Source organism: Monosiga brevicollis, genomic scaffold (assembly GCF_000002865.3).
Source record: "Monosiga brevicollis MX1 MONBRscaffold_3 genomic scaffold, whole genome shotgun sequence".
Lineage (NCBI taxonomy): Eukaryota > Choanoflagellata > Craspedida > Salpingoecidae > Monosiga > Monosiga brevicollis.
Genome location: NW_001865040.1, coordinates 1,276,681 through 1,296,106, shown reverse-complemented (window position 1 = coordinate 1,296,106; position 19,426 = coordinate 1,276,681). Strand labels below are relative to the sequence as shown.

General features: G+C 54.7%; 6 protein-coding genes across 6 annotated transcripts; 3 read left to right on the top strand and 3 right to left on the bottom strand.

Annotated features, from left to right (window-relative positions):
* Window positions 1–22: 22 nt before the first annotated feature.
* MONBRDRAFT_14285 (uncharacterized protein) lies at window positions 23–1,079 on the top strand (the record flags this gene model as incomplete). Its single annotated transcript, XM_001743348.1, has 5 exons — window positions 23–220; window positions 343–513; window positions 619–708; window positions 790–858; window positions 975–1,079. Coding segments are annotated over 5 exons (633 nt in total), but the record flags the coding sequence as incomplete, so codon positions are not given.
* A 320-nt stretch (window positions 1,080–1,399) lies between these two features.
* On the bottom strand, window positions 1,400–4,828 carry MONBRDRAFT_31239 (uncharacterized protein; the record flags this gene model as incomplete). The annotated part of the gene is made up of 12 exons (XM_001743029.1): window positions 1,400–1,477; window positions 1,584–1,744; window positions 1,838–1,953; window positions 2,092–2,213; window positions 2,364–2,585; window positions 2,787–2,871; window positions 2,961–3,210; window positions 3,340–3,970; window positions 4,048–4,165; window positions 4,268–4,466; window positions 4,557–4,593; window positions 4,667–4,828. The coding sequence occupies 12 exons, from the start codon at window positions 4,826–4,828 to the stop codon at window positions 1,400–1,402; spliced, it is 2,181 nt and encodes a 726-aa protein (XP_001743081.1).
* Window positions 4,829–5,637: 809 nt separating this feature from the next.
* On the top strand, window positions 5,638–6,588 carry MONBRDRAFT_22950 (uncharacterized protein; the record flags this gene model as incomplete). The annotated part of the gene is made up of 5 exons (XM_001743347.1): window positions 5,638–5,760; window positions 5,914–6,011; window positions 6,108–6,185; window positions 6,297–6,376; window positions 6,464–6,588. 5 exons carry the CDS (start codon window positions 5,638–5,640, stop codon window positions 6,586–6,588), a joined length of 504 nt encoding a protein of 167 aa, XP_001743399.1.
* Window positions 6,589–7,606: 1,018 nt separating this feature from the next.
* MONBRDRAFT_5818 (uncharacterized protein) lies at window positions 7,607–10,501 on the bottom strand (the record flags this gene model as incomplete). Its single annotated transcript, XM_001743028.1, has 7 exons — window positions 7,607–8,080; window positions 8,215–8,300; window positions 8,452–8,571; window positions 8,757–8,833; window positions 8,954–9,222; window positions 9,882–10,095; window positions 10,374–10,501. The coding sequence occupies 7 exons, from the start codon at window positions 10,499–10,501 to the stop codon at window positions 7,607–7,609; spliced, it is 1,368 nt and encodes a 455-aa protein (XP_001743080.1).
* An 811-nt stretch (window positions 10,502–11,312) lies between these two features.
* On the top strand, window positions 11,313–12,578 carry MONBRDRAFT_5817 (uncharacterized protein; the record flags this gene model as incomplete). The annotated part of the gene is made up of 1 exon (XM_001743346.1): window positions 11,313–12,578. One exon carries the CDS (start codon window positions 11,313–11,315, stop codon window positions 12,576–12,578), a length of 1,266 nt encoding a protein of 421 aa, XP_001743398.1.
* Window positions 12,579–15,176: 2,598 nt separating this feature from the next.
* Window positions 15,177–18,483, bottom strand: MONBRDRAFT_689 (uncharacterized protein; the record flags this gene model as incomplete). The annotated part of the gene is made up of 9 exons (XM_001743027.1): window positions 15,177–15,704; window positions 15,926–16,270; window positions 16,414–16,614; window positions 16,718–16,814; window positions 16,930–17,423; window positions 17,548–17,785; window positions 17,910–18,064; window positions 18,152–18,279; window positions 18,417–18,483. Coding segments are annotated over 9 exons (2,253 nt in total), but the record flags the coding sequence as incomplete, so codon positions are not given.
* Window positions 18,484–19,426: the final 943 nt, after the last annotated feature.

Below are 19,426 nucleotides of genomic sequence, written 5' to 3'. Positions count from 1 at the left end.
TAGAAAGAGTGAGGTCTCGCTTTTGGTACCGGGTTGCGGGCTTGGTCGGCTTCCATGGGAGCTGGCTCACCGAGGCTACTCCAGTCAAGGAAACGAATGGAGCGCCTACATGCTCTTTGCGTCCAATTTCGTGCTCAACTGCCTCGGAGGGCAGCGTGGTGCCATCCCAGTTTTCCCTTTTGCCCACATGTATTCCAACTGTGTCGCAGCTGAGGATCAGGTATGCAAGTGGGGGAAGAACAGATTGTGCATGGGGTGAAGGCGGGGGGTAAATGAGTTGAGGGGGCGCTTGCAAATCGGTGATGACTCTCATTGCAAAGCGCTTCCTCGATACCACGTCAGCTGCTGAGCGTGGCCATCCCAGACGTGGACGTGAGCGCCATCCCAGCCGAAACCAACTTTTCAATGACAGCTGGCGACTTTCTGGAATCTTACACAGCCGAGGCGAGCTGGGATGGCATTGTGTCTTGTTTCTTCCTTGATTGTGCCGCAAACATCATTGGCTTCATTGAGGTATTTGGCTGCTTGCACGGATGGGAGGACTCAGTTCTCATGTGTGTCAAAGCCACCTACGGCTTGTCGGATTGAGCCAGTCTCACCCACAGTGGACCCACACAGCGCATGTTTGCAATCCTCAAGCCGGGCGGCTACTTGTTTAATATTGGCCCATTGCTGTACCATTTTGAGGACCGACGCGATGTATGTTATGTCGGCTGCATCAAGCGACAAATTCAACCCTTCCCCCTTCCAGCTTGTGATCCTGCCTCACACACTGTTTGGCATGTTCAGGAGATGTCAATTGAGCTCACCTGGGAGGAGTTGCGAGAGGTCCTTCTCACCACGGGCTTTCAGATCGAGGTAAGCCAAGCCGAGACTCCTCAACCTCGCCAGGCCCCAAGTTTCATCGGCACTGCTGGGAGCTGGGTCGGGGAGAAGTGAGGGCGCCATGACTCATCTAGTTCTCATGCACTCAGCTCGAGGAGCGAGACGTGCCTGTGCCGTACATGAACCATCCACGCAGCATGCTACAAAATTCTTATCGCGCAGTCTTTTTTGTAGCCCGCAAGCCACTGGTTTGAGAGTGCCCTGCCGGGTGCCTGGCAGTGGACTCGGCGAAGCGTGATAAACCGAACAGAGTCGAATCGAGTGCTGAAACGATTTGAGTAGGCATGATTGCAATTTGTGATGGCTGCTTGAGCAACACAAGACCCCTCCCACGTTGACATCAAACTCAACGCTTGCAGGCCAGACACATTATGCTATCGAGTCGTTTAGGAAGAAGGAAGGTGCCAACAGAAGCATAACACAAGCCGAAGAGATGCACCATCGAACAAGTTGAGGCCAACACAATTATTCATAGCGACAACGCGCGCGCCACGGAGCTCTAGTGCCACGAGAATCAGGGTGCAGGTTGCTGGCGCGACACCTCCACGGCCTCGGCCAGCTTGATGATCATATCCGACACAATGTCGCGTGCCTGTAAAACAGGACCGGAAGAGACAACGAGCGCACGGAGCAAGGGTGAGATCAGATCGCTGAGTGGTGTATGAGTGTCCACGGCACGTCAGTTGCCAGCAGCTCACCATGAGCCTGAGGTTGGCATGATAGCGGGCATAGGTTGCAGAGTTGACCGTCGGAGTAGGCAACGCCTCTTCAACGCTAGGCTCAGAGGGTTGGGCACTGCGGAGTCTTGCACTCGGTGTCCGGCGTGTGGCCGACTTGACACGCAACTCCTTACGTACGCCTGTGCAGCACAACCATCGTGAGGGCACCAGCAACTTCCGATCGAGGGCAAGCTTAAGGTGGCTATACGCTTCAATTGGTCGGCCCGGCTGACCTTTGGTGGCAGCAACCTCCTGCTCGGTCAACTGTCGGGCTGGTAGTCCCATGGTCGTGCGCACGTCAAAGGCAATGGTCGAAAATCGATCCAGACTTTCCACGACGACTTGTCGTCTGCGCAATCAGTTTACAAGACGCAAAGTCACCCGAGCAACCCGAGAGACACAAAGAAAGGTCAAGGGGCAAGGTGAGAAGGGCAAAGACAGGGAAATGAGCAAGCTTCTGGCACGCATGCATGGCGTTGACACGCACCCAAGACGAAATGAATCAAGAAAATTTTGGGGCTGAGGCGGACATTGCATGCCATCCACAAGCCGATAATACTCGCTCAGAAAGCCTTCACGAGCGTCATCCTCGAGCACTGTCTGAATGAGCTACGACAGGACATGATATTTTCGAGCGACAAAGATGAGTCGTTTTATCGCGTATCATCAAAGTTTGACAACGTGCACACTAAAAGGTCAAACAACGCGCCTCGCAGGGAGCAAGGCATTTCTTATCGAGAGAACGGAAGGCCCACCCACCTCGAAGAGCTCGGTCAAGGACCGAGTCCACTTGGGCCGCGCCGGGGCGACTGGCGCGCTAGCGTCGGGCGCAGCAGCCACCTCAGCGACCTGCCGGCGCTTGGGACGTGATGTTGACTGCGACGTTTGGACTGTTTCACGGTCTCGGTCATGAATATGGGTCCATACAGCGTCAAAGAGCTGATTCAGGTATAGCTCCACCTCGGCATGATAGCCTTGTCCCTGTCACATTGCAATGGCATGAGTGCAGAAGAACCGAGATTGTACAAAACAATGTCCCATGATACCCAAGTTATCAAAGCAAGCAGGCGCCCCTCCTGCTCAGGAGTCAACGTGTCAACATGGGCAAAGCCAAGTCTCCAGGCATGCTCGGACACACGCACGCACACACGCACGCACACACGCACACACGCACGCACACACCAGTGACTCATTGATCCGGGCAAAGGAATCTGCACTGCTTGAAGTCAAGGATACTCGCAGATGGCGCCCATTCGATTTGTCAACCCTATCAAAAGCCATGTACCCAATTTCAAAACATGAGAAGCATGCAGGCAGCACGCAGAGTGCAGCCACCAGACAGACTTGGGGCCGTACCGAGATACGATGTCCTCTACCAGCCAACGAAGGCTGCGCTCCATAGCACGGCGTGCCAAGCGAGTCTCTTGAGCTTCACGCACGGCCTTTTGTGGATCATGCTGCTTTGTGACACCGCAGAGCTCAAGAGTCAGATAGGCATGCCCAATGGTTGGCTGAACCAGTAGGCGCCATTCGTCGGAAAAGACGCCCGATTTGGAGCTCACAAAGGCTACAGTGAGAATGCGCGATTCCTTGGGCAAGATGGCTCCTACAAATTTGGCATACAGCCACGTCAAGACACGGTCAGAGGCCAAGCGCAAGGAAGCGCCCACTTCGGGAGTGGGTGGCGACGGAGGCAATGATGCAAAGAGGGGCATTGCTCAAGTCACGAACGCACCGCTTTCACAGTCGAGAAAGAAGCGATGCATGTCATCTTCGTGACGCCCAAGGGCGTTGTCGCGCTCAGAGCGATGCCATTGAAAATAGACGACCGTGTTGCCGACGTTGCGAAGTTCTATGGCCTTGGTTACCTTTTCTTTGCAGTGGGCATGAAAAACCACGCGACAGCCTTCAAAAAAGCGCTTGGGCTGATGAGCTCGCTCATCAGGATCACATGGATACATTTCCACCAGAGGGTCAACCGATTGGATGCCGGAAGCATCGGCTTCTGACGGTTTACCGCTCTGGGCAGCCTTATCGTCAAGGGCCTGCTCATAGCTGGCAAAGTCTTCCATGTCTGCGTCATCTTGGGCAAGGCCAAGAAGCAAGTCATCCTCCTCGGTTGGCGCCGAGCTGGGCGCGGAACCAAAGACGGCTGGTTCGCCACGAATGTACAACTTGCGATAGTCGGGCTCAAGGCGTTGAAAATCATCAAAATTTGACTCGAGCTGGGTTTCGCGCTCATGGAGGTATTGGGATCGGTCCATCCAGCTATGTGTTGGGTGCCGAGCGGGGCCATGGCCCACCTCTCGGTCGATGATGGAGGGCCGCCCTTGATACTCAAGCTCCGGGTGCTGACCACGTTGAGCCTAGGCCAGAGCGATTGCGTGAGGGCGGTGCATCAATCTAGTGACAAGCCGGCGCCGGCGCCGGCGCGTGCTCCTACCTTGGACAAGGTAAAATTGAGGCCCGATTTCGACACGGGGATTTCTTGCCAAAACTCCGATTTATAGCGAAATCCCTTCCCTGTCTCCAGCTCAGGCATGGCACGCTCCAGCTGTTCCCTACTCAACCAAATGGTGTGAACGTGAGTGGCGTTGACGGGCGCGCTTCTCAGGATCAACTTGCAAGAATCATGCAAGGGCCTGCGGATGAGTGCGGCCAACCTTTTGTTGTAACTGCTGCGTACAAGGTCCTGGGAATTCATGTTGAGGGTGGCGCCATCCTGACCGGTGCGCTCACGAATGTGACGCTCTTGGCGCGACCACTCCTTCAGCGTGGCATCCCAGTGATTGAGAGAGCGTGCCTCGCGATCTATGGGCTCAGCTCTGTAGCGCGAACGACGTGGCCGCCGCCCTGCCTTGTCTGCACAATGTCGGGCGGGAAGGTGGGGGTGCACGGCATGAGCCTGGCCAGGAGCAGAGATTCTGGCACCATCGACGAGGTGAGTCGTACCAGCTTTCGGAGGGGTCGGTACGCGTGGCTCGGGCATCTGTGGACGACACACTTGTCGGTGAGGGTGGCAAAGAGCATAGGTTGGCTGTCGCAGGATGCATGAGGCGCACCTCGGTAAATTTGCTCAAATCTCGGGCGGTGCCAAGAAAGCTATGGTTCACCAGCCGACCGCTGGCATCGAGTCGATAAGGAATAGATCCACGCGTCTCAGTATCGGTTGTTTCGGGAGCTACAGGTTGCTGAGGGTGCTGCGGTTGCACGGACGCGGCCATGGCGCCTGTACAGACGCCGCTGGCGATTGACGCAGTTCCCAACGTGACCGAATCGATGCTCGCCTCGCTTCTGACTCTTTGCGGTCACACAAGGAAGCGGCGGCCACCAGCGCTCAAGTGGTACGCCCCGCCGCCCCGCTTCCCGTGCTGTAACCTCAAATTAAGGCCCCGATCGACCAGAGGCAGCCGGCAACAAACGGCCGATTCCAGCCACGGACCTCGCCTCTGTTTTCAACTTTGAACGAGCCGAGCCACAGCAGCAGCAGCAGCAGCGTTTGACTTGGTCGTCGTCAGGGCTGTCGTCTTCACAACACCTGTTGTCAACCAAAATACTTGAAGGAGAGAGAGAAAGAGAAAAGAAAGAGAGAAGAGGGAGATTGGTTTGGTAGAGAAAGACACAAAGGAAAAGTACACCACATGAGACAGAGGGGGAAAAAGAGAGAAACAGAGAGACATGTGTGAAAGATTTGAGAGTGACAGTTGGTAACACCACCCCTCTCACTCAACGTTGAGCGAGAAGCACATGTGAGAGAGAGAGTGTGTGTGTGTGTGAGTGGAGAAGAGACACCTGTTGTCTCTTACTTTTTCTTACTGTTTTGACCTTGTTGCAGCTCAGGGGGGCGCCGGTGGTGGCTGCGGGCGCAAGTGGCCGATACGACAGTCGCGGTACTGCGCCGATTAAAGTTCTCTTCCCCTTGCTTGGCTTTGTTCTCTGAGCGGCAAAGATGGCTGCCAAGGCAAGCTTTGTCAGGATGTTGGCACCCATGACGGCCACACTTCGGTCAACCGTGGCAGCTGGACCCCGCCACATGGCCCTCTCCGGACCCATGCCTAGTGTCCTGCTTGCAGCGCAGTCTCGGGCGGCGTCGACCGCCGCCCCCACGCACCGTGAGGGCACCATCAACTACACTAGTACATGTGGCAAATTCAAGGTATTTTTCGTCGACTGCCCGACTCGGTTGTTGTCACCGCGCTCCTGCGACCCTCTCTCCCTCTCTGTGTCGTGCTGGAAACATGAAACATCCTGGTGTGGCGCTCAATGTTCTCCTACTCCGCATCGGCGGGATTTGCATCGGCTTTCTCAGGTTTTGAACAGGAACCCGCGCAGCGCGCAACTAACGGGCGCTGTGCGCCGGGCCGGTGGCTTTGCCACTTCCCATGTTGACGTTGCCTTCTTCTATCGGTACGCGAAGCGTCCAAATGTCCGGTTTGCTTCACTTCGCCACCTGACCTTCTTGGCCTTGTCTACCATTTCTTGCCCATCGCCACCACCCCACAGCCTACGCCTTGAACGCTCCAACAAGCACATCTCTGCCGCCGTTGATACTCCCGACCGCACCATTGTCTTGACTGCCACGTGCGTTGGTCGCTCCCTTTGCAGCCCCTCGCCCCTGTTTTGCCAGTCTCATCTCACCTCTTCGCGCTTTGATTTTTTTTCTTCTCCCCCCACCTCCCCAAAAAATCTTAGTACACAAGAATATAACATTGCGCGGCATTTGTATGGCTACGCTGATAAGGCAGCAGCACAAAATCTGGCTTTGGTACTAGGTGAGGCCCACATCCCTGCTTGAAGCTCGACTCAGTTTGGCTATCGATGGTCTTGGCTCACTCGAAGCCCCCTGCTCTTCATTACAGCACAACGCCTGCATGAATCTGGTATTACCAAGGTCAAGTTTGATCGCGGCGATGCCCCCTATCATGGGCGTGTCAAGCTTTTTGTGGAGATGTTAAGGTCACAGGGCATTGAGTTTGACGGCTGAGCCGCCTGATGGTTTTGCCGCTCTGCTGCTGGGTGGCTTATTGCTCTGCTACCTTTTAGTCCCCTTTCCTTTGACTCTCTTCGTTTTCTTTTTCTTTTCTTTTCTTTTCTTTTACATGCTGTTTTGCCTCCACCATACCAATCATCGGGTCCATCCATGTTGTGCATGTGGATCCTTTATTTTTTTTACAGACGCCTGCCTTGATCGCAAGTTGGCGACCTGAGAGACAAGTAGCATACCCTCTCTTGATGAGTGTTATCATCGAACAAACATCATCTGCCTTCTGTTATACCATGCATGTGTGCTGTTTAAGGCCGGGGATGGTCAAGAGCCCACACTCTCCATCAAACACACCTTCACCATGCCTGTCAATCTACTGACAAAGAGGAAACGACAATGAAAAGACGTGTCTGGCAAGGACCAAGCATCCGCACATGGCTAAATTTGCGTTGTCTAGCAAGAGAGTTCGTTGCGCCGACAAATCATAAAAAGATTCATGATGTCCGGTCACGGGACGGACGCACACGAGAGAAGAAAGACTGGAGAATATGTAAGCAAAGAGTAGCTAAGTCAGACGTCAGCAGCCTTTCCAAACACGCACACGTCTCGCGAAGGCGGAAAACGGCCGGAATATCCTATCCACCCAAGGAAGATTTATCCAAGACTCGAAAGGAAAAAAAAAAAAAAAAAGCAGAAAGAAAAAGCGCAAAAACAAAACGGATGAAAAAAGGAGCAAAGCGGGAGTGGAAGGGGGGGATCAGATCAGAAATGACACAAAAGTCGATCACAAAGAGCGGGAATAACACAATCAACAACATCCGCACAAACGTCCCAAGGAGAAACACAATCGGATGGGGATGCTAGACCCAGTCGCGTATCAAAGACGTAGCTTCAACGAGGACCACGGGCTTCAGTCAAGGCATGTGCAGAGAGGAAAACGCAAACAGATGTTCCCGATGCAAACATGGAAGAGGAGTGAACAGACGATGCTGGAAAGCCGAGTCGTCGGGAGTCCTGTTTACTCGTTGGCACCGGCGGAGGGCTCAGCCTCCTCCTCGTCGCTGTCAACGATGAGACCAGCAAACTTATTGGTCATGTGCGATTCACCCTTGGAGATGGGGCGCGGTACATCCGGCATGGCATCCACAGTGATCTCCTTCTCCACCTCAGCACCCTCAAACTCGGCATCATCAGCCTCCACGGCACGGGCACGCGGCTGACGGCGAGGCTTGCTGCTCTTCTCAGCATTGCCACGCTTTTCTTTGTCCTGGCGAGGGCCACGGCCCTCCCGACGAGGTCCATCGCGAGGCCCGGCACGGGCAGCACCGCCACGAGGCCCCTCACGGGGATTCTCATGAGGGTTCTCGCGAGGGCCCTTGCCACGCACGAAATCATCGAATCCACTCTTCTCTGCAACCTTGGCCTTGGCCTCGGCCTCGGCTTTCTTCTTGGCCTCGGCTGCCTGGGCCTCCGCTTCTGCCTTCTTCTTGGCCTGAGATGAGTTGCACCGGGTAAGTCACCAGAAGCGGTATGCACCAATCATCAATGCATCCCAAGCAGGCAGAGCGTGGTAGCCTTGGGAAAGCAAATGTAGGAAAGGCCTCTGTGTCAGACACAAACACTCACCTCAAGCTCGAGCAGCTTCTGATTAGCATCCACGGGCTTGGCGTCACCAAAAGGGTTGGCCTTGGGCTCTGCTGGTGCCTTGGGTTCTGCCAGAGGAAGCAAGGAAGTATAAAATAAAATAAAAATACAAGACTAAGTCGTCTGGCTCGGAAGAGACGCGGCCCCGGCATCTCCAATGATACTGGAGGAAGGAGAGACTCTTTGTGGTGTCCGGCTCTGCAGTTGAAATAAACATACCTGGCTCAGGTTGGGCCTTGGCCGCGGCCTTGGCCTCCATCTCGAGAATCTTCTGGTTGGCATCCACAGGCTTGGCACCACCGAAAATGGCACTGTTCGAGCCACTCGAGTCGCTGCCTTCTGTTATCAAAGCGCAAGAAACGCGAAGCGTGAGTGCATAAGTGTATGAGCCCATTCATTGAGCACAAGGAGTAAACACAAGCAGCAAATCGAGAAAGAGAGAGTCATCGGTGCAGGTCGAAACATGTCAAAGGACATGATAGCCTGCGCATTGCCTTGGTAACATGCCGGCGAGGCGCACTAACCGGTCTCGACGGGCTTCTCCCGCTGCTTCAGGTTGAGCTTGGGGCGCATGGCCGGCGCACTCGCGCCCGGGGCATCACTGTTGCAACATTTGACAAAGCAGAAAGGCATCGTTAAAAGGCGCGCGGCGCGATGGGAGAATTAATCAGCCGATGGCAACCTTTTTGCAGGCACGAGTCTCAAGGCTTGTCCGACATACCGAGGGGCATCGTCGGCCCGTCGCCAAGCACTGGGCTCATTGTTGCGGGGTGGCGCGCTACCACGAGCCGGCATGTCCTCCCGGCTAAAGCCCTCGAAGGCACCGCTGCGCGGTCCACGAGCATCCTCAAAGCCACCGCTACGAGGGCCGCGCGCGCTTTCAAAACCGCTAGCACCACGTGCCGGCATATCCTCGCGCCGAAAGTCGTCGAAGCCACCGCGGCGAGGTTCCCGATCATCACGACCGAAACCACCACCAAAACCACTATACTCAGATTTGGGAAGAAGGGGGGTTGGGGGGCACACCAGGCAGGAATAGCCATCAGGCGATGTTGCGGGTCGAAGAGCGTATAGATCGTTGGTGGATAAGGGGCAAACATAAAGAGCAATTAGCCTGAGCAAGCATGCCGCACCGATCACCACGAGGATCAATTGCGTTATCGCTATTCTCGGCTGTGCGCCAGTCATTCGCGCCGTCCGAGCCTAGGAACGAGCACGTGATGCATGTACGAACAGTGGTTGAGTAACGGCGCATGAGCTCACAGCTGTCGCTGGGCCAGGCAAAAATGAATGCAACGTACGAAGAGAGAGGCGGGGTCGACCACCGGAGCCATCGCGCCCTCCGAAACCGGAATCGTCTGCATCACCAGGACAAACTCGCGATCAGCGCTATTCACAGGAAAGAAAAAAAAAAAAAAAAAAAGGCCAATTTTACTGGAAGGTTAATGTCCGAGGAGAGCCACGTCAACGCACCACCGCTACCACCAGCCAGGTCACACTTGATGCGACGACCACCGGGCAGCTCCTAAAGATGTCAACCAGAACCCAGCAGCAAAGATTAACATCATGCGATTATAACGAGAACCGACCACGAGCAGGCTGCATAGTCTTGGAGCTGGCGAGAGAAGCCAGGTCTTGAATGGTCGCACCGCATTGTTGAGGTCAAGAGCTTTCTTCATTTCAGTGCGGCTACTAAGCTCGACGTAGCCAAAGCCGCGAGTGCGGCCGCCCGACTTGGCGACAGATGCCGAGATGACATCGCATTCAAAATCTTGGAAGAACCTCAACAACTGGTCATCTTCAAATTCAAAGGGAAGGTTGCCGGCAAAAATCTTGAAGGGACCAAACTTGGGCAAATCCTCACTGCATGTTGAAAATGCACAAGGCATTCAGGTGGGCCGCATTGGTCGAGGGACACATTGATGAGAAGTAGATGAAGCTTGGAGTTGCAACCTTTGAACGCTGCAGCCATTTTAACCCCTCCCCTGCCTGGCGTACGGGCGGCTCCAACCATCTGATGGAACAGCAGAGCTCAGTACGCTCGGCATTTGACCCAGCTCGAGCTGATCAATTGCTGTGCGCGCTCAGTCCGGTCCCTCGCTCGACGAGACAGAGGATGCGAGCGGAAACCGGCGACTCACATGTCAACTTCCTGATGAAGGGCAGTCGGGGCCGAAGGAAGCGAGATGTCCGACGAGGGGGCATCGTGGTCGGCCAAAAACTCGGAGAGGGAAATCTTTTGGGCCTTTCCAGCCTTCTTCTTACCCATGATGGCGGTCGCTGTCTGTGCAAGCGAGGAGAAGGAAAGCGGGAGGGCGAGGCGCAAAAGCTACGCGGTTGCAGGCCGATCACAACCGGATCAGATCAAATGGTGAAAGGGCTGAGCAGCACAGAGAGAGAGAGAGAGCAGAGAGAGAGATGTCTTTTGTCTCACGCATTTCTCTTTTGTCTCTCTCTCTCTCTGTTCTCCCTCTCTCTGCTCTCTCTCTGTCTTGTTGCTTCTTTTGTATTGTCCTTTGTTCTGCCTTGGACCGCTCTCGTGCTTGAGATCCACGTGTTTGCTACCGCGCTGCCTGTGGAAGCAGTAGTGACCAATTGTAGTGCCGTTTCTCATATTGTCTGACATTCAGTACAGGTGGATACAACAGCTGTTGTCGGCATTGGATACAGATGCTGACAATTGAGCTGTGCTCCTGCTTGAGGACTCCGCCCCCGCCCCGCCCGTCGAAGGGCGCTCAGCTGCTCAGAGCCTGAGGTCCTGGCTGGTCCTTGGCCATACAGAGCCCTGAAGAGGTGAAAGATTGGCCTTTTGGCTACCGCTGATATCAATTGGCTCGACCCCGGCCTGATACCAGCCCGATCTCCTTCTGTACGATCCAGCATCGTTCATAAACCACCAATCAGCCTGCATTCGACGACCGCCACCGTCGAACGGGCTGCATGCATACATGCGCTCGCGTGTGCGTGTGTGCGTGTGTGCGTGTGTACGTGCGGAGTGAAGAAGTGGGGGGTGACTGTAGGCAAACACGCATGTCCGCATTGTGCGTTCATACCGACACGGACCATCCCCAGCCTAAAACATGGGAAGCGGCGCCTCAAAGCGCCGCGCGCGGCAAACCGAACAGCTGGCTGCAGCTTCCTCTACCACCGAAGCGGTCCCGCCGCCCGCTTGCCTATGCCTTAACCTCGTGAAACCCCCAGTGGATCTTGGCCACGTCATTGGTCTTTTAGCCGCCTATCTGGACCTTGCACAGGCCTCACACGCTGCCGCCTGGGCGGCAGCACCCTACCAGCTCGCACTCATCGCGATGCACGCCGAGGCCATGAGCCGCCCAGATCCTGTGCTCGAGCCCCTCTGTGCCACAAGGCCATACTTAGTATTGCGAATTCAGAAACGGGACGACATAGCTGCCGAGTCACCACCGCAAATTGACGGGCAAGCCACACCTGGCGCGCCTTGGCTGCTCACTCAGCCCGCTTGTCGTGGAGTCGTGGACATTTGGCCCGCAGCACAGGTGCACTCGCTCTTCGACATCATAGCTGCTATTCAGCAAGCGGAACCCGGTCTCACCTTAAGCTCAGTCACGTGTCAAGCACTGGATCCCAAACGCGTTGATGTGTCAGGCTTGCATTCATGTATGAAGCGTGCGCGGCAGGCCACACTTGATCCCGACATGAGCGCCATCCCGGATCTAGCCGCCTGGCTCTGGGGGCAGCCGCCCGCACACCTCTTGGCTTGGCTGCAATTTCGCGGCCTGCGCACCCTGGCTTCAATCCTGCCAGAGTCTCGGCCTTCAACGACCAGTCATGGCTCGCGCGCGACTGCCGTAGCAGCCACACTGGAAGCCCTCGTTCTGCAATGGCCTGACCTCGGTCCTCAATTACTGATAGATGAAACGTTGCGCTTCCTGCAACACGACCTGACACACGTCTGGACGCAACTCAACAACGCCCTGGCCCCGATTTTCCAAGACCACAACGATAACAACGCCAATAACTCTCAAGTCGTTGACAGCGATGCATCAAGAGACGCGCTTCACACCATAGACGATGACGCAAAGGCCGCTCTCAGGCAGGCGCTGAACCATGTCTTGGCCCTCTTCCGTGGTCTTCTCCACCAAGGCCGCTGCTGCTTCGATGAGGCCCTCTTGGAGGCCTGCACGCATGCAAGCACGTTGAACAACGAACGCGGGGAATGGATGGCGACCATCGAAGTGGCACTTGCCAAACTGCAGCCCCCGGAACAGCGTCAAACATGGGCACGACGCCTGGCGAAGCTGCCACGCAGTACGTGGCCCGACCATCAAAATACTCGGCTCAGCCGAATGCTTGATGGTCTTGCATAGCACGTGGCCCTCGCGTCAGGAAAAGGGAACAAAAACAAAAACATCTGGGGTACATAAGGAAGATTCCCGCAAGCAAGCCCTCCCCAGAAAAAAAGAATGAAGAAACAAGAAAGAAGATGAAACACAACAACATGACCATCTGCCCGTGACATGCAAAGTGGAAAAATTGACTGGCAACCAACCACTCTTCAGCTGTATGCACCTTCCTATCCAGAAAGATGATACCGGACGTAATGGTCGCAAGGCCAAGAACAAGCAGAGACAGGCATAGGGGAGGAAATGACGACAGAAGGAGAGCGTCGGGGACGAGCCCCTCGTGGCCATGCCAATGCCCTGGGTCGCATCAGCGCTCGGCGCTTCACTGCGCCCATTGCTTCTTGGCAGTTCGATAGAGCTTGCGTAGTGACTTTTCGTTGTACTTTTTGGTCCCCAGAACGGTGCACACGTGTTGCCAAAGACCTTCTTTCAGTACCTCCACTTCATAGTCCACCTTCGTCTCAAGCAAGTCGTGAATCGTCTGCCCAACCTTGACCAAGGCCTAATCAGCAGGCCCAATGCACCAAGAAGTCAATCATACAATGCGCGCTGCAAAGGGTCGGCCACACAGGTGCTCATTCATGGGGGGAGGGGGAGGGGGGAGGGAGTCATAGACACAAACGCACCGTGCCATGCTGGTCCATGTCAAAATGATCCACCTGGCCCTTGAGAGAGCTGAGCTCCTTCGCCACGGGCTTGAGCCATTCCTGGAAGTGCAAATTAACAAGCCATCAGAACGCAACTCTTACAAACCCACACGCACGTTCACGACACTCGACGCATTCACAGGTGCAACTGTCTACAATCAAAGCGCAACGAGCAAGCAACAAGAAAGAGCCCCACCTTCATCAAGGATGTTGTGAGCGGCGAGGCCCCGGTAGCCGAGGCAGAAACAGGCGTGCCATCCTTTTTGCTGCTGGGCTTGCCCAGTTTGCTCTTTTTTGCCGACTTTGCTGACAAGGAGGGCTCTGCGCTGCGCTTAGGTGACGCAGCCGCCGCCGCCTTTGATTTCCGAGCGGCTTCGCTCTTGGCTGAAGCAGCTATCCAAAGACCACATCAAGTCATCAGTCACAAGCGCCATCAAACCCTCACCAACCCTCTTCTGCCCCTCGAAAATTCCCTGTTGGTGTTTTGTGAAGGTCTCGCAAAGTGAAAAAAAAAAAAAAAAAAAAAAAAAAAAAAAAAAGAAAGAAAGAAACCTTTGTTGACATGCTAGACTTTCGCACAAAGCAAAGGATCGTTGACTCACGAGTTTCCAATCGCTTCAAAGAGCGAATGTGCTTGCCATGCGGGTTGTTCCGTGCAACATCCTGTTTGATCATGTCCTTGATCAAGGCATCCACGCGGGTGTTTAAATGCTTGGCTTGGGGCTTCTGTGGTGTGAAAAACCGAGCCATCGAAAATTTGAGAGTGAGACCGCCTCTGTTGAACTCAAAACACGTGCATTCCACGGTCGGGCAAAAGGACACAAACCTTGTTCTCGGGCAGTAGAATCAAGCCCTCCAACCCGTATTTGGGATCCTTCTTAATGTCTTCATAGCTGCCCACGCCATAGTCATTCACTGCCTGGAGCAAAATTGTGTCCAAAGTTGGCTCCCAACGCACGTCCCACTCGGGCAGTTTGACCTGCAGGGCATGACCAAGTGGAAGATTGGAAATGACGGCTTGAGCATGACTTGCGGCTGGCCCTTGGCTCGGACATTCACAAGCTTGCGAGATGAAGGAAGGTTCACGTACCTTCCAAGTCACCTTCCAATCAGGGTCCTCGGCAAAGGCCGCCTTGACCAGTTCGAGCCCACGCAAGCGGATAAGAAATTCATCCACCTTGAAGCGAAAGTTTGGAGTCACCTCCAGATTGATCTTGGACCGCTTTGAGTCGATCGTCAGGTCGCCAGACGAAATCTAACGGCAAGCACAAACACCCCCAACAGTGACGCATGAGCATGGCTAGTGCTCTATTGAAGCAAAGCTCTGACAGCTTAAAACATTCAACCATAGCATGTTTTGGACCACGGTGGCACTGAAACAAAGCACGTTGATCTGCTTTCTGTGCAACATGGCCAGGCTATCCACAAGCCACGCCGAGTCTTGATCCCTTACCTTTTGGCTTTCCGTGATGAGCCATTCCTTCAAGCGTCGAGCCGCCTCAGGCACCTCCTGTAACCCTGCAGCTTGGAGCACGCGGGGTTCATCGGCCACCGTTTTGCCAAACTTGCGCAGAGCCAAGTACATTTGTTTGACCTGCTCCTCAGTAAAGTCGCCCACACCAGCGCGCTGCAACGCCTCAACTGGAGGTACGACCTTTTTGGGAGGGACGACCTTGGGCTTCTTCGGCGTGCTTTCAGAGCCATCTGTGCTCATGGGGGTGGCACCGCCGGGTCCTGCTTTAGCAGGCTTGCCCTCGCCCTTGTCCTTGCTCTTGGACTTGGTCTTGGCCGGTTTTTCACCATTTTTACCCTTGCCGCTCTTGGCGCCCTTGGCACCTTTGATAGCTTTGGCGCCCTTGCTCGCGCCGGCACCCGCTTCAGTTCCATCACCGTCCTCATAGTCCACCTTTTTGCCGCGATTGCGAGGCGCAAGGTACATGGCTTGAATACGCGCCTGCTCCTCCTCTTGCTCGATGCGACGGCGCTCCTCCTCTGGGATGATGTCGTCCCAGCTATCGCCCTGGCCCAGTTCCTCCTCGTTGGTGGCAATGTCTACCGTGTTGAAGGCGGACAAGAGCTCGCTGTTCTGGTTGCCAGCCTTATCTGTGTCGTGTGTTTCTGCATTGTTGAGCACGGCATCCAAGTCGAGAGCTTCAAGATTATTGTCTGCCTCCTCACCGGCACCAGTCTTGAAGAGCTCAGCGGCACCAAACTTCATGATGGCGTCCAGTTCATTGGCAGAGTAGGTCGGACGGTTGGACTTGGCCGATTGGCTGGGCAACAATGAGGACCCAGTCGTGTCCATGCGCTGAATGACCAAGTGATCCAAAACCATTTTCTGCTTGGCTCGTTGCAAGATGTCCTCTTCAACCGTGCTCTTTGACACCAATCGGTAAATGTTGACCTGCTTGGTCTGCCCGATGCGATGGGCACGGGCTTGGGCCTAGCAGACGCGCCCAAACAAGGAATACATGTCAGCCCGTGAGTCAAGGACCTCCCTTGTCAAAGACGAGTAAATCATTAAATGAGGAAGACCGAGAACAAAATAGATATAAAAATGAAGAAGCGAACCGCCCGGAGACAGGCCACCTCCACCAACAGCTGATTCAAGATGCTTGAGCTTCAACCACCCCCCCTCATCCAACCCCATCCCTTTTTCCTCACCTGCAAATCATTCTGAGGATTCCAATCACTGTCATAAATGATCACCGTGTCTGCCGTCGCCAAGTTGACACCCAGTCCACCAGCGCGCGTGGAAAGCAAAAAGGCAAAGTCGGTCGAACCCTCGGCATTGAAGTGGTTGATGGCACGCTTGCGCTGTTCGTGCTTTGTGTTACCATCCAAACGCTGGTACTGGTACTGACGCAAGGCCAGATAGTACGCCAGAACATCAAGCATGACCACCATCTGTGAGAAGATGAGCACGCGGTGGCCCGACTCCTTGAGGCGTGTAAGCAATTTGTCGAGCAGAATGAGCTTGCCCGAGCCTCGCAAAAGACGCGTCAAGGGCTACAGGAGGCAAGGCAGTAGAAGCACACACAAAAAAAAAAAAGCAGTGAGATGAGCATGCGTGCACTCTTGCCAAGCCCTGACCAGACTCCTCGCGGTGGCACGCAACAAGAACAGCAATACAGCCACCAGTTTCAACGCACATCTGGCCCGCCCTGGTTGTCCAAGCCATCATCGATCAGGTTGGTGTGGTTGCAGCACTTTTTGAGCTCCATCACAATGTTGAGCAAATTCGAGCTCTTGGACTTTTTGATGTCTCGCAGCTCGGTGTAGTTGCGCGTCAAAATTGTTTTATAGTATTGTTGTTGGCGAGAGCTGAGATCGACACGCAGGATCCGCTCGACCTGCCATGCCCGTGCATTGATGAGCGCGCACACCAATCAGCAAAGGAGATAAAGATATATACGCTCACGGAACGGTATCTAGGGCTGGAGGCAGCATACACACCTTGGCCGGCAACGACTTCTCCACGTCTTTCTTGACGCGACGCAGCAAGTATGGTTTGAGATCATCATGCAAGCGCTTGAGCCGTGTGTGGTCACCGCTCTCAAAGACGTTGGACGACCCGTAAACGTCTGCAAAGCCCTGGTGTACACAAGCACAGGGGGAATAGACACAAGAAAAAAACAATTAGTCGGAGAGCCGCGCTCAAGCAAAACAGGGAGTGTTCTCTCTTCAAATCGTCTTGTAGACTAACCTCCCATGTGGGAAAGGCTTGGGGCATGATGAAAGAGAGAAGGGCCCACAGCTCCTTCATCGAATTTTGCAGGGGGGTGCCGGTGATGAGGATGCGGTGATCATGCTGCAGCTGTTTCAAGGAAACATGGAGGGCTGACTCTTCGTTCTTTAGCCGGTGCGCCTCGTCCACGAGCAGCGAGGTCCATCGATATTTGGACAAAACATCCACATCTGACACGACTGTCTCAAAAGTTGTAAGCAAGACGTTGAACTGCAGTCCTTCCTTGCGATCAAACTCTAGGACCCGCGCCTGTTCGCGGTTGTGTCGATTGCCGTGATATGCCACGACCTCCATTTGCGGTGCCCAGCGACGCAGCTCCTTGACCCAGGCATGCATGGTGGATAGCGGAACCACCACTAGAAAGGGACCATACTGTAGTTGCGAATGGAAGAGATATGCGAGGTAGGTCGAGCTCTGCAGGAGGGGATACAGGAGTTTGAGACGAGTAAATGAGAATCGGTCGCGCTCCTCATATTGGGAAAGCCAAACGCGCGAGCAACGGCAGCACCATACTAGCACGGTCCAAGCATCAACACACCTGGATGGTCTTGCCCAACCCCATTTCATCGGCAAGAATCACTGAGGTCTCGCGGTGCCATGCCTGCGCCAGCCAGTTGACGCCGTCCACCTGATAATCGCGCAGATGAAGCGACGTCCCCCTGAGCCAATCCGGTTGCTCGGTGATTCGACGAAATTTTTCGCGCACCGGGCGACGTCCATTAGGCAATGTTTGGGAGTTTCGTCGCCGGATAAAGTCCTCAATCTCTTGCTGATACCTGATGGAAACAAGAGGTAAATAGGAAAGAGAGCGCGATGAGCGTGAGGCTTTGATCAAAGCTTTGAGGGAGGTCCGGAAAGCAACGCCCGCGTTCATGCTGCGAGACTCAGAGAGGTACTGACAGGACTGAGACGACGCTGCTGAGCTCCCAGGTACACTGATCGTAGCCCAGGTTCTCCCACTTGCAAAAGTACTCGGTACCTTGCTCGCCCTGCTTGGAGTCAACCACGCGCTCGACCACCTTGTAGCGGGCCTTGATTTGCAGATCCTCGTCGCGCTGCAACGGGTACGGGACAGGTAAGCAATGAGGAGTTGTTGCAAAACCAGTGCCGCGATCGACAAGAAGAAAGCCGAGGGTGGGTACCTTGATGTTGTAGTCCTCTTGCATCGCGTTGTCCATGACGGAAAGCCGACGATTGATGTCATGCATTTGTTTGATGTAATTGTCCAGCTTGCGAATGCCTGCAATGTCCAGTTGTCGCAATTCCTCCTCTACCAAGCAGAGATGGTGAGCCACTTGAAGCCGTTTGCACAGATCGGACCGCGTGCAGAGCTGGGGCAGCAAAGCACCAAGCACCAATCCTGACCCTGACCCTGACCCAAGAAGGATGAGCTGAGTAGCAACGCACCCGTGTTCCAAAAGTTTTCCAAGTGAGACCAGCCGATCCACTTGACGCAGTAGAGGATATCGGAGGGGCTGCCCTCACTCTAAGAAGTGGAGAACACGAAGTGCGCGCGGGTACGGGGACGGCAACACACGCGTGGTAATTGCATGGCATGAGGTCAAGGTGTCGGCGCAAGAAGAGCACAGACCAGAAACAAACAAAATGAATTATCAGCTTTGATCGCTGATGAGTCCACTTTGCTGCCTTGGGCATTGACACTGCAGGGTTTGCTAATGACATCGGACCTACCTCTTTGCCGCGTGCCTCTTCGGCGGATCGCGTCATACAACAAACGATTGAAGACTCCAGCTCTTCCTTTAGGTCTTGAGCTACAGAGCAAGTCAAAAGCAGGTTTCAACCGGAAGTAAGTGGTTGCCCTGCCCCGCAAGATAATCAGGGCGCAAGCGCTGACACACTTACCACGCGAGGCTTGATCGGTGGATGCTACACCTTGATCTTGCAGACCCTGTAGCTCGCGCATGAGCGAGTTGATGCGCATAACTTCAGCCACATATTCCTCGCGCGTCAGGTGTGTAAGTACACTCTCGATTCGGGCCTTGTTGGCCTCCTGAAGCTTGTAGGCTTCGTGGGCCTCGCGTTCTTCGGGAGAAATGTCCAAGAATTCATCATCCTCAGCCTCGTCGTACACGTCCTCCTCGTCCTCGCTCTCAGTCTGGTTTTTGCGCTTCCGGCGGCCAGCCTTGTTCTTGCTACCTTGCGGTCGGCCGCGTCGAGCAGCGGTGCCCGAGCGCTTTTGTTGTTTCTTGGACGCGGTCGTGCTTGACTGTGGTGCACCGTGGGCGCCAGCGGCACCGGATCCGTGGGAGTACGACGCGGAGGTGAGGTTGTGACCAGGAAGGTATTCGCCTTCGCTGTCGTCATCGTCCTCGTCATCAATGTCAATGTCAATGCCAGAATTGGCCAGCTGCGACGCAAACAAACATAGGGAGTGGAGGGCATGGGCACGAGAGTTT